This window comes from Sebastes umbrosus, chromosome 13 (genome assembly GCF_015220745.1).
Source record: "Sebastes umbrosus isolate fSebUmb1 chromosome 13, fSebUmb1.pri, whole genome shotgun sequence".
NCBI classification, from domain to species: Eukaryota; Metazoa; Chordata; class Actinopteri; order Perciformes; family Sebastidae; genus Sebastes; species Sebastes umbrosus.
In genome coordinates this window covers 32,948,782-32,962,708 of record NC_051281.1, presented here as the reverse complement: position 1 = coordinate 32,962,708, position 13,927 = coordinate 32,948,782, and the positions used below count along the sequence as shown (strand labels likewise).

General features: G+C 39.2%; 1 protein-coding gene across 1 annotated transcript in view; it reads left to right on the top strand.

The window, feature by feature from the left end:
* Nucleotides 1-13,927, top strand: part of col5a2a (collagen, type V, alpha 2a) — a 59,573-nt gene that overhangs the window by 18,331 nt on the left and 27,315 nt on the right. Inside the window, exons 2-6 of the mRNA XM_037789394.1 lie at nt 11,666-11,890; nt 13,154-13,176; nt 13,301-13,333; nt 13,437-13,469; nt 13,752-13,805. Coding sequence (XP_037645322.1) covers nt 11,666-11,890; nt 13,154-13,176; nt 13,301-13,333; nt 13,437-13,469; nt 13,752-13,805 — 368 coding nt within the window. The remainder of the gene's footprint in view (nt 1-11,665; nt 11,891-13,153; nt 13,177-13,300; nt 13,334-13,436; nt 13,470-13,751; nt 13,806-13,927) is intronic.

The window sequence follows — 13,927 nt, the reverse complement described above, 5'->3', positions numbered from 1 at the left end:
ACGTGACATGACGTGATGTGACGTGGGGTGACGTGATGTGATGTCACAAAGTAACTACTGTAAATAAACAACAAACGCCCTTGTTAAGCATTACGTAAAACCACGTTACATAAAACCACGTTACGTAAAACAACGTTACGTAAAACAACGTTACGTAAAACAACGTTACCTAAAACAACGTTACCTAAAACAACATTACCTAAAACAAGGTTACCTAAAACAACCTTATATAAAACATTACCTAAAACAACCTTAGGTAAAACAAACTTATATAAAACATTACGTAAAACAACCTTACGTAAAACAACATTACTTGAAACAACCTTATGGAAAACAACCTTAGGTAAAACATCCTTATGTAAAACAACCTTATGTAAAACAACCTTACGTAAAACAACATTACGTAAAACAACCTTACGTAAAATAACCTTAAGTAAAACAACCTTACGTAAAACAATCTTACGTAAAACAACCTTACGTAAAACAATGTTACGTTAAACATAATTAACATAAAACAACGTTACGTGAAACAACGTTACGTGAAACAACGTTACGTGAAACAACGTTACGTGAAACAACCTTATGTAAAACAACCTTACGTAAAACAACCCAACGTAAAACAACCTTACGTAAAACAAACTTACATAAAACAACCTTATGTAAAACAACCTCACGTAAAACAACCTTACGTAAAACAACCTTACATAAAACATTAGCTAAAACAACCTTACGTAAAACAACCTTACATAAAACAACATTACGTAAAACAACCTTACGTAAAATAACCTTACGTAAAACAACCTTACGTAAAACAACCTTACGTAAAACAACATTACGTAAAACAACCTTACGTAAAATAAACTTACGTAAAACAACCTTACGTAAAACAACATTACGTAAAACAACCTTACGTAAAATAAACTTACGTAAAACAATCTTACGTTAAACATAATTAACATAAAACAACGTTACGTGAAACAACGTTACGTGAAACAACGTTACGTGAAACAACCTTACGTGAAACAACCTTACGTGAAACAACGTTACGTAAAACAACGTTACGTAAAACAACGTTACGTAAAACAACATTACGTAAAACAGCGTTACGTAAAACAGCGTTACCTAAAACAGCGTTACCTAAAACAGCGTTACGTAAAACAGCGTTACGTAAAACAGCGTTACGTAAAACAGCGTTACCTAAAACAACGTTACCTAAAACAACGTTACCTAAAACAACCTTAAATAAAACATTACCTAAAACAACCTTATGTAAAACAAACTTAGGTAAAACATTACGTAAAACAACCTTACGTAAAACAAACTTAGGTAAAACATTACGTAAATCAACCTTACGTAAAACAATCTTATGTTAAACATCCTTACGTAAAACAACCTTACGTAAAACAACCTTACGTAAAACATTACGTAAAACAACCTTAACTTAAACAACCTTGTGGAAAACAACCTTAGGTAAAACATCCTTATGTAAAACAACCTTATGTAAAACAACCTTACATAAAACAACCCTACGTAAAAAAAACTTACGTAAAACAACCTTACATAAAACAACCTTATGTAAAACAACCTTACGTAAAACAACCTTACGTAAAACAACCTTACGTAAAACAACCTTACATAAAACAACCTTATGTAAAACAACCTTACGTAAAACATTCCATAAAACAATCTTGTGTAAAACAACCTTTTGTAAAACAACCTTATGTAAAACAACATTACGTAAAACAACCTTACGTAAAACATTACCTAAAACAACCCTACATAAAAAAACATTACGTAAAACAACCTTGTGTAAAACAACCTTACTTAAAACATTACCTAAAATAACCTTACGTTAAAATATTACCTAAAAAAAAAATCCATTCGTTGAACTACAAAGCCTTTAATATATATGAAAACAACCTTACGTGTTGTGTTATATATATATCTATATGTATATCTATATACATATAGATATCTGTATCTATATATATACATATATATAGATATATATCATGATAATTTAAATGAATTAATCTGAAAACTTTTCACGGACCCCTTGGCAGAAAGCCACAGACCCTTGGGGCTCTTTTAGAATCACTGGTGAAACTGCAAGTTTAGACCACAATTAGCAATTGCTTTAATATATAAAATTATAAGATGGAGATGAATCAAATCCAATGAGTCAGTCAGCCAAACAGATAAAGAGGCGAAAAGAGCGGGTGCGTAATTTAGCAGGACCACAATCTTCCAACCAGGGGAGTGTGGGATGGAAAAGCTCGTCGTAGCTGTGGTTGCCTCTTTAAAGGAAGACCCATCTGAGTCGGGGCCTGTTGATGGAAAAACCTAGACATGTAATCAGCGAGCTACTTATTCATTTCAACTTTCCTGGCCTGAGCTTGCTACCCCTCCCTTAAGATACTGAGCTTTTGTTTGTGGAAGCCGAGGTGAAGAGCGAGCATGTTCAAACTAGAGCACTATTTCAATACAGCAAATCCTCCATGCATTAGAATATTAATCCGACAGGATGCTTCTTTTTTTTTTTACATATTAAATTCCTTCTGCCAGTCATTAACAAGAGATAGGGTGAGGGATAATCACATGGTTTTGACTCACTTTGAAGCGAAACACTGCATTGACATGTTTTTGACCCCATTAGAACTCAGGTTTTTGGTCTCATATGGCCAAAGGCCTTGACTGTTGTTTGTGGAACGGCTGCTTTACTGGACGGCTTTATCAGTGGACCAATCACAGGTTGAGCTAAAGGTCCCATACAGAGGGAAGATTTATGTTTGGCCATGACACCATGGGGTTTTAGAGCAGGAAAGAGCAGCTGCTGCAGAGCCACCCCTCAGCAGCTGTAACTCATCTGCATCTGGACTAGGAATCAGGCTGCACTCCTCACCGTATTAACCATCTCACTGCAATGAAGAAGTTGTTCAGAACAAGAATGGAAACAAACGTCAGAACTGGTTTGATTTCATAAACTTACCATGCATTGGGCACTATCTCTCTGAGAGTGAGACCACAGTGTGGCCATCAGTTTGGGGGCTGCGCTCGGACCGACTCGTCTTTTTTTTTTTCTAAAGGAAATGAGAGTTCCAGCTTTATGTGACTCATTGTTTCCATAAGGTCATTTTCTAACCCCTCCTCTTGTGGCTGCAGTAGATTCTCCCTAAACACTGTGCGTTGTGGCCAAGGAAAATCCATAAACTATCTACTTTTTTAGTCTGCTCCATTTGCCAGCTACATCACATTTGTGGCACTGTGATAGTAGGTTTGCCAGGTTTTCCTTCTTTTTTCTTCTTCTTCTTAAAGTGTGTCATGACTTATTTTGGGTTCTTTGTTATCTGGCTGATGTCTGGTGAACTACACTAAATGATGGGTACGGAGTAGACACATGAGTCATGTTGAAGAGCTCCAGACTCCCATGTTTTAACCCAGGAGCGGAAACTGTCTGCCCATTTATATGGCTGACTAGTGGAAAATCCAGATCAAGCAGTCCCCGTCGGAAGGGAGCATGCCTTTTCACCGTTGTCACGGTCAAACTGTGCTTTTACGGCGTCTGTGGAAAAGTGTTGAACCTGCAATGAATTAGCTGAGAGGAGGGGAAAAAGTGAACGTCCCTCTCCTCCTCCTCCTCCTCCTCTTCCTCCTCTTCAAGGCTTGCGGTGTTTTTTTTTAAGACCGCTCTCAAAACCACACTTCTCTTCCAGTAAATTTCAAACTGCTCCAACACGCAGTGTTTGACATCTCCCAAAACCCAACAGGAAAAATCGCTCTCCAGCTCGGCCAGACATCCCTGGTAGTGTGGCGCTTTTCATGTCTCTGCAATGAAAGAGAGTAAAGTTACGCACAGTAGAGATGAACCTGATTGAGATCCCAACACTGCATCCGATTAGACTGTTATCAGTCGCTATAAGCACCATAGATGTGGGTCATTAGGGGCCTGCTACTATGTTGTAAAAGTGAAAGTAAAACTTAAAAGCATCACGTTTTAACATGTGAAACGTGACATTTTGAACACAAACAAAAAGGCTTTTTTAGGTTTAGGCAACAAAACTACAACTTCTTGAGGCTTAGGTAATAAAACTACAACTTCTTTAGGTTTAGGCAATAAAACAACTTCTGTAGGTTTAGGCAATAAAACTACAACATCTTTAGGTTTAGGCAACAAAACTACAACTTCTTTAGGTTTAGGCAACAAAACTACAGATTCTTTAGGTTTACACAATAAAACAACAACTTCTTTAGGTTTAGGCAATAAAACTACAACTTCTTTAGGTTTAGACAATAAAACAACTTCTGTAGGTTTAGGCAACAAAACTACAGCTTCTTTAGGTTTAGGCAATAAAACAACTTATGTAGGTTTAGGCAACAAAACTATAGCTTCTTTTGGTTTAGTCAATAAGACTACAGCTTCTTTAGGTTTAGTCAATAAGACTACAGCTTCTTTAGGTTTCGGCAATAAGACTACAGCTTCTTTAGGTTTAGGTAATAAAACTATAGCTTCTTTAGGTTTAGGCAATAAAATTACAGCTTCTTTAGGTTTAAGCAACAAAACTACAGATTCTTTAGGTTTACGCAATAAAACTACAACTTCGTTAGGTTTACGCAATAAAACTACAACTTCTTTATGTTTAGGCAACAAACTACAGCTTCTTTAGGTTAGAAAATAAAACTACAACTTCTTTAGGTTAAGGTAATAAAACTACAACTTCTTTATGTTTAGTCAATAAAACTACAAGTTATTTAGGTTTAGGCAACAAAACTACAACTTCTTTAGGTTTAGGCAATAAAACTACAACTTCTTTAGGTTTAGGCAAAAAAAAAAAAAAAACTTTGTTAAGTTTAGGTAATCCATCATGTTTTGGATTAAAGTAACCACAAACACAAAGACAACTACCCATTGTCGGTTTCACACGGGATGCCAACTCCAGTCTCCTGGGTGAAAGCCCTGTGTTTTGTGTCCCATCCATATTCCCTGACCTCCACCCCTTATGGAATTTTACACTGTCTATACTACAGCACCTGACTTCTGCTTCTGCTCCTTTCATAATTACTATGGTCACTAGAGGTCGCTGTCATATTCTTTTATATCTTCTTTCGGTGATCCATTATGTGAATACATGGTAAAACCTACTATTTGGTGTAGTAGGCCCCTATTGAACCACATCTATGGGGCTTATAGCGACTGATAACGCCTATTTAATAGCCTAACAACAGTCTAATCGGCTGAACAAGAAATAATGCAGCTTGTATGAGGCTGAAGAAACAATATATGGACATGTTAACAAGAATTCAAATCCAGTCAGTCATAAGTACTAAAGTACAAGGGAACAGCTATGCTTGTTCTTGTGAAACAAAAGAGAGAAGAGAGAACAGATCATTATAGTGGAAAAAAATTAATCTTTCCAAAAATCAAGATTCATGGCTAAAGTGTTTCCAAGCGTCTCCACAAATGAAGAGAAATGCCCTCTGCGTTCCAGGAAGTACTGGTTTTCTTTTGGAAAAGCCACGGCTTAGACAGTGAGAAGTTACTGGCTGTTGAAAGGTGTTACTCTGCAGCCTGACAGAACAGTATACTTTTGGATTGTATTTGCTAGTTGGAGTGTTGATCTTCTAAAGCGCATACAGATAAAAGCTGTAGTTCCCAGCCAAAACAACTGGTTGGGAGAGTCATGGAGATAAAGAATCTACAGTAAGTTAAAGTCTGACTGCCGTTGTATGTTTTATTTTATGTTTTCACCAGCGTTGGTTTGTTAGTTTGTTGGTTTGTCCGTTTGGAGGATTACTCCAAAAGTCTGCGATGGATTTGAATGAATCTTTTTGGAGGGGTAGGGTGTGGCATAATGAAGATTAAAACTCTGTGAAATTCCAGTTGAGTTGGACACACTTGGTGATTAAAGAGTAAACGACGACGGTTTAGGTGAGTTTCTTTCTGTCCAGTTTGAATGAAGTGTTTTATGATGCTCTGCTACGTACAGCTGATCTCAACAGAAACAAAAATACACCTGGATGAAATCTGCACGGAGGGGGGGGGGGGGGCAATCGTACTCGGGCGCTCTCCGGGTGCCATTCTAGTTTACTGTTGTGGTCTCCAGCGGGTGAATGTGACTGTGTGGCAGGCAGTGACGTACCGCCTTGGCGGAGGTCTGCGCTCTCCGAGTGCACTTCTAGTTATATATGTTATCATGAATGAGAAAAAAATGAAAAAAATGAAGCAAAACTGGTAGGAACATTTTTTTTAATCATAATCATCATAAACATAATTATAATCATCAATAATCATCATATATGGGAAAATACAAAAAAAGAAAAAAGAAAAAACATGCAGAAACTAGAATGGCACTCGGAGAGCGCAGACCTCCGCCAAGCTGCCTGAGTACGATTGCCCCCCCTCTCCGTTCAGCTTGCATCATCATCCACGTGTATTTATGTTTATGTTGAGATCAGCTGTTCGTAGCGGAGCATCGTTAAACACTTCATTCAAACTGGACAGAAACAAAATGTAACTCACCTAAACTGTCGTCGTTACTCTTTCCAACAATCACCAAGTGTGCTTTGGTCCAACTCAACTGGAATTTCACAGAGTTTAATGTGAAAAAACACAGAATCTGCAGGTGCACCCCCCCGCTCTCTCTCTGTACCTCTGCAGGCAGAAGGAGAGAGGCTGGGTGACGCATAATGAACGTGTCATCAGTCACACTGCGCATGTCTTAAAGCCTGTGGTGTTAATGCACAGGCTGAGCGGAGTTATTAAAAATAATTCCCAAAGCCGGATCATGATCCGGATCGCCACCAAAATCAAATTGATTGTTCATTGTCCACCCCTCCAAAAAATGTCATTCAAATCCATTGTGGACTTTTGAAGTTATCCCGCTAACGGACAAACCAACAAACAAACAAACCAACGCCTGTGAAAACAGAACCTTCTGCCTTCGGCCTTGGCGGAGGTAACTAGGAAAAAATATATCTTCATTCTATATTTTTGTGCATGTGTGACTTCCATGGCATTGTCTGAGGTATTATCCCGTACTTGTGACATTAGATTTTAATAGACTTAAGATTCTGATTACTTGGTGCATTTGTACATCATCCGAGCCTCAAGTGTCCTGTAATTTGAGGTATTTCAGAGGTCCAATCTATCTATACATTAGCTTTCTTTGATCTTGTACCAGGAGCCACGATGGATCTTACCTGTTTTACATAAGGGCCTTCAACTTCATCGCTGAATCTATACTATCTACGAATAGTATTTACATAGCCCAGGTGTAGCCTATTAAAGTGAAGGAATGACTTAAAATTAGGGCTGTCAATCGATTAGTATTTTTAATGCGATGAATCACATGATTTTACATAGTTAATCGCGATCAATCGCAAATTAAATCTTTAAAAAAATGTATCTTAAAGGGAGATTAGTCAAATATTTAATACTCTTATCAACATGGGAGTGGACAAATGTGCTGCTTTATGCAAATGTATGTCTATAGTTAATAAAGGAAATCAATTAACAACACAAAACAATGACAGATATTGTCCAGAAACCCTCACAGGTACTGCATTTAGCATAAAACAATATGCTCCAATCATAACATGGCAAACTGCAGCCCAACAGGCAACAACAGCTGTCAGTGTGTCAGTGTGCTGACTATGACTTGCCCCAAACTGCATGTGATTATCATAAAGTGGACATGTCTGTAAAGGGGAACCCATTTACATTCACTGATCTGGAGGTCAGAGGTCAAGGGACCCCTTTGTAAAATGGACATGACAGTTTTTCCTCACCTACATGTAGCGTAAGTTTGGAGCGTTATTTAGCTTCCTTCCAAACGAACATGAGGAGAGTGAGTTGCGTTAATGCGATGAAGAAATTAGTGGCGTTAAAACAAATTTGCAACAAAATTAAATCTTTATAAAGTTAATTTCCATTGATCTTCATTTTACAAAATGTTGTGTTATATATATTGTTGCTGTTAAAGGGACTGTTTGTAATTTCTTCCACGTATAAATCAATCTGGGTCGGTGTCCCATGCGCGCTCGCGTGTGTCTACGCTGTTCAGACTCAGACTCCAACACAAACTACAGTGAAGCACCAAAACCTCTTGGTTGTATCTAGTGAAGCCCGTCTGTTAAACAGTGTCGGAGGACGCGGGGGAGACCGTAGCTTTGGTCTCCAGGGCCGGAGTCTCTGCTGTAATCTGCTCCTCTGCTCCTCCTCCTGCCTTCACTCACACACCACGCTCTTTCTCTCTCTCTCGATCCACTCTCACGTGCATGCTGCTCAGTCCACACTGCAGAAGACTTCGTAGCTCTGAGAATATCTAGTGAATGTACAGTGGACGTTTGTGCAGAAATAACTCCTGCAGCTCCTCCAGACCAACAGAGGTTTCCCGTGTCTTGTGAAGTGACGGGGCTCCGCAGAGAGAAACATTATCGTCTCCGACCAAAACTCCGGTGTCTCCCCTGTTCCCTCCGGCCGCGGTCGGGAGGCTGAGGCAGGAAAAGCCAACACTAGGATCAGCATTGATTCATGGAGAGACCTTTGTCTGGTCAGCTAACATTACTGCCAAGCAGCTGAAATATAGAGTGATATTGTGCTTTTAGCTGACCTGTGTCTCCTCACTGTGTTGAGCGATGCTCCTTCATGTCTATGTAGAGCGAGCACAAGCGTGAGCAACAGGACGCTGAGTTTAGTTGACTTAACGGCCACAGGTGAAGCTCATAATAAGACATTTCTGATTCTTACAAACAGTCCATTTAAAGGGGACATACTACGCTCATTTTCAGTTTCATACTTGTATTTTGTGTTTCTACTACAACATGTTTACATGCTTTAATGTTCAAAAAATACATTATTTTTCTCATACTGTCAGTCTGAATATACTTTTTGTTTTTCACCCTCTGTCTGAAATGCTCCGTTTTAGCGCCCGTCTCTTTAAGAAAAAGCCCAGTCTGCTCTGATTGGCTAGCGGGAAAAAATATGGTGCACCTTTGCAAAGGTAGTTCTCGAGCTGTGGGCGGTATATTCTAATGAGCCTGCATGTGACATAGGAAGGGGAGCCAATCTTATTGGCTTGTTGAATCACATGTTTTCTGTTCGAGGCAGCCCATAAAAAAACTGACTAGGTTGTCTTATTTCACAGTTTGTGGGTTGGTAGGCACTCCAGATACCCAGATGTTTGTGCACAAGCAGTGAAAACGTGAGTTTTTTCATGATATGTCCTCTTTATTGATTATTTAAATATTCTGCCTCATATGTAGTTTTTCATAGAGTAACACTTGAACAACAAAATTAGAGGTTCTCTTGACATAAAATTGAGTTTACTTTGTGGGTTTATCTAAAAATAGAATCTCAGACTTCTTCTTTTACTCTCAAGTGATGATATTAGTGCCTGTAACATTCAGTACTGATCAGGCTTTAACCTACCATGCTATACTAGAGGTGAGCTGCATACTGGGGCCTATCAGCTCAGAACACATGTTGTATATCTGTCTCTGTATCTTCCTGTTGATAACGTAAAGAGGCAGTGTGTATACATTCCCAGGCGTGTCTAACACATATATAAATATGGCATTGATTAAAACATGTTGTCTTGTTGCATAAGGCCTCAGTATAAGTAGACCTGCCCCTTTTACCTGATTGTTCCTGCTCTTTGACTTTTTTTCTGGAAAGGTTTTTGGAACCATCAGAATGTACAGTGAGGTGGAGAGAAGTCCTTAGCTTATCTTAGAATAGTATCAGTGTCATCAGTATCATCCTCTCTGCAACTTCCTTTTACCAGTAGTATAGCTGGCTAACCTGACTTACCTGCAGCCGGAGGCTCAGAGCTGCCACCTGCTGTTTATTTCAGGAACAGGTGAAGTCTTCAGAGCCTTATCTCTGCAGAGAGAGGTGGACTCAGATTAGAGCCCTTACAAACAGGGTTCCTGTTAAAGCCAGGCACAACCCACAACAGGCCTGGGGCCTACATTCACATCTCTTATTTCATAATCAGATATTCTGGAAAAGATGAATTTTGCAATTATAACTAGGGATGTCAATCGATCGATTAAAATATTTAATTGCGATTAATTGCAATCGTTCAAATACTCTTATCAACATGGGAGTGGGCAAATATGCTGCTTCATGCAAATGTATGTATATATTTATTATTGGAAATCAACCAACATACCACCAACACAAAACAATGACAGATATTGTCCAGAAACCCTCACAGGTACTGCATTTAGCATAAAACAATATGCTCCAATCATAACATGGCAAACTGCAGCCCAACAGGCAACAACAGCTGTCAGTGTGTCAGTGTGCTGACTTGACTATGACTTGCCCCAAACGTCATGTGATTATCATAAAGTGGGCATGTCTGTAAAGGGGAGACTCGTGGGTCTCAGAACCCATTTACTGATTCACTGATCTGGAGGTCAGAGGTCAAGGGACCCCTTTGAAAATGGACATGACAGTTTTTCCTCGCAAAACTTTAACTGACGTTTGCAGCTTTATTTAACCTCCTTTGCAACAAGCTAGTATGACATGGTTGGTACCAATGAACTCCTTAGGTTTTATAGTTTCATACGATACCAGTATCTTCACTCTAGCTTTAAAATTGAGCCCGCTACAACCTAAAAAACGCAAGTTGTGTTAATGTGTTATTGCGTTAATTTTGACAGCCATATATTTTACAGAAAATATTGTCAGAGTTGTTGTGTGATAATTTGCTGGAGGTATAGGTCAGTTATTTGTGAAATGCATATTATAAATAAATATTTATAATGAATGAGACTTCTGGGACTAACAGTTGCTTCATAGGAGGCTGCAGGGTTTTCTTTTGAACACGAGTCAAGTTTTTGAGACGCTGCCTCTGGAGGAAATGATCTCATGTCTAACGACTGCAGACTTCACTACAACAAAGGGGCACGTTACCCAGACCTTTGTCCTCTGACCGTGTGTGCAGAATAGAATATAGTGGACGGCCGGCCGTAAAATGAACTGAACAGATTGCTCTGCATGTTCTTTTTTTCTCTCCAGTACGACTTTTTTTTAGATTCTTTGTTAATTGTTTCCTGGAGGCAAGAGCAGCTGTTGAACTCTCCTGAGATTACGGCTTTATTAGCATTTGAAATGTCTCATGATTTCTTTGACATTTACATGTATAATACCCTGCAATGTTATCAAACATGGTCATATCTCAGGAACTACTCCCCCTGAGAAAGCCGCTCCAAGGATGATTGAATGAACTACAGGCAGCACCGGGTGGCTCAGTGGTTAGTCCGGTTGCCTTGGAGAAAGACGGTGCTCTCTGTGTTTCTGTTGAGGTTTTCTTAGAAGCATTAGGGTCAATGTGTTAAACCCACCACAAACTTTTTTTGAATAGAGAATGGATGAATGGATGTTTATTTTCTGTTTACCTGGTTGAAGCCAATCAGAGCAGACTGGGCTTTCTCTTAAAGAGACAGGCGCTAAAACGGAGCGTTTCAGACGGAGGGTGAATACAGCTATATTCAGACGATGAGAAAAACACTATGTTTTATGAACATTACAGCACGCAAACATATTCTACTAGAAACCCAAAATACAAGTCTGAACCTAAAAATGAGTATGATATGTCCCCTTTAATATACACAGAATTGATAAACTAACAGTTTTCTCCCCCTCTGTGCGTTCCAGGAGATGACCAGGGCTGCACAGCGGACGGCCAGGTGTACACCAACAGGGACATCTGGAAGCCAGAGCCATGCCGGATGTGTGTTTGTGACAATGGCCAGGTCCTCTGCGACGAAATCCAGTGCGATGAGCTGACTAACTGTGAGAAGATGGTCATCCCCGACGGCGAGTGCTGCCCCGTTTGTCAGTCCGATTCGTCGAGCAGCGGCGGACAGGGCGCTTTTGGCGGTGAGCGAGCAGCTGTTCTCTGTGGTTATTTGTCAGCTTGAGAAGTGAAAAACATGTCAGCGCTTGGATGTATTTATAATGTTACCTTATATTGCAGGTGGAGGGCACAATCACACATCCATGTTTTAACAATGGTAAAGAAAACAACAATAGACCCCCCACAGTTAGGGACAAATAAGAGAAGAAATATTAATCATATCGTCATCATGAAATATGTTTTAGTTTTGATTGATTCAGCCGATTGTCAGGCTATTAAATAGGCATTATTAATTGCTATAAGCTCCATAAATGTGGGTCAATAGGGGTCTACCACACCCACGAGTGGGTTTTATCATCTATTCACATGGTAGATGAAGATATAGAGAAGTAGAAAGAAGGTATAAAAGAACACGGCAGTGACCTCTAGTGACCCTAGTAATTATGACAGGAGCAGAAGCGATCAGGCGATGTAGTACAGAAAGCGTGAAACTCCAGGAGACTGGAGTTGGCATCCTGTTTGAAACCAGCAATGTGTAGTTGTCTTTTGTAGTTTGTTTTTGTGTTTGTGTTTGTAGTTATTTTAATCCAAACACAATGTTTTTCCCTAAACTTAACAAAGTTTCCTTTTTGCCAAAACCTAAAAAAGTTATCGTTTTTTTGCCTAACCTAACTATTGTTTTTCTTTTACTAAACCTAAAGAACTTGTAGTTTTATTGCCTAAACCTAAAGAAGCCTTTTTGTTTGTGTTCAAAATGTGACATTTCATTGAATTTTACAACAGGTTAGAATTTATTGCTTTTCATTTTCATTTTCTCTTTTACAACATAGTAGGCGTAATAGGCCCCTACTGACCCAGATCTATGGGGTTTATAGCGACTGATAACACATATTTAATAGCCTGACAACACTCTAATTGGCTGAAAAAAGGGAAGAAATATTAATGAGTTCATCACCATGAAATGTTTTGACTGATCTCTGTTTCCAGTGAAATGATCTATTATCGGTATATTTGTCAGAAGGAATGAACACATTACTGCCATTATTTATCAATAGACTCCTGCTGAGAAGGAGTCAGAAGGCTGATTGTGTTCATTGACTATGTTGCCTTTGTTTACTTTGACTGACCTGCATAATGATGACAAATGAATCTCTTTCCAACTGCTCCACCTTCACATTTTAAGCTTTCACTCTCATGACTTATTGATGATTTTTGTACCTATTCCTGACATGCAGTCCAATTATGAACAAATAATGTGATCTTTTATGATTTTTTCCTCATTGCAGATGGTGGGGGCAGGATCTATAAGGTAGGCCACCGTTTTGGGATGTTGTCTGTTACTGCTCAGCTGTACTACTTCATCATGTTTGCTAATATAATCAGCATCATGGAGCATCAGTTTCAAATGTGTTGTCATTTATCTGTTTATTCAGGGACCGAAGGGAGAACCCGGAGATGTCCCACTTGTGAGTGTTTGCTGAAACCTTTTAAACAGGCCTATAAAATTTGTCACAAATGGCGGCATCTGAATGCAAGTTATAACTACTGTTTTTAATGATGTCCCTGCAGGCCACTGGTATTAGAGGCCGCCCCGGACCTATGGTAAGCATACCTGTACCATCTTCTCAAAAGATTTTTTTCTTCTGCAAATGATGTTTTGTATGAATGTTCAACTACCTGAACTGACACTAGATGGCATAAGAGGACAGTTGCCGCCTACATAACATCACCTTACAAGGACTTCTGCACAGCGGGATAGTCCTCTAGTCATCTGTGTAACCTTGACATTTTATGCACCCCTGTGACAGGTCTTGTTGTGATGTGATTGCAATATTATATCATCACCCTCAGACCTTTATTGGTTCTCTCTGTTTATCACAACAGGGACCTCCCGGCTCTCCAGGAGAAAGAGGATCTCGAGGGCACAAAGGAAGGCCTGTATGTCACATCCACAAGTCCCCACACACAAACACACAACTTTTTGAATTAAAACTTAAAGTGATCAAATGGTGACTTTACCCTCTCACCTCTTTCAGCTTCATGTTATCAGACATGTTTAG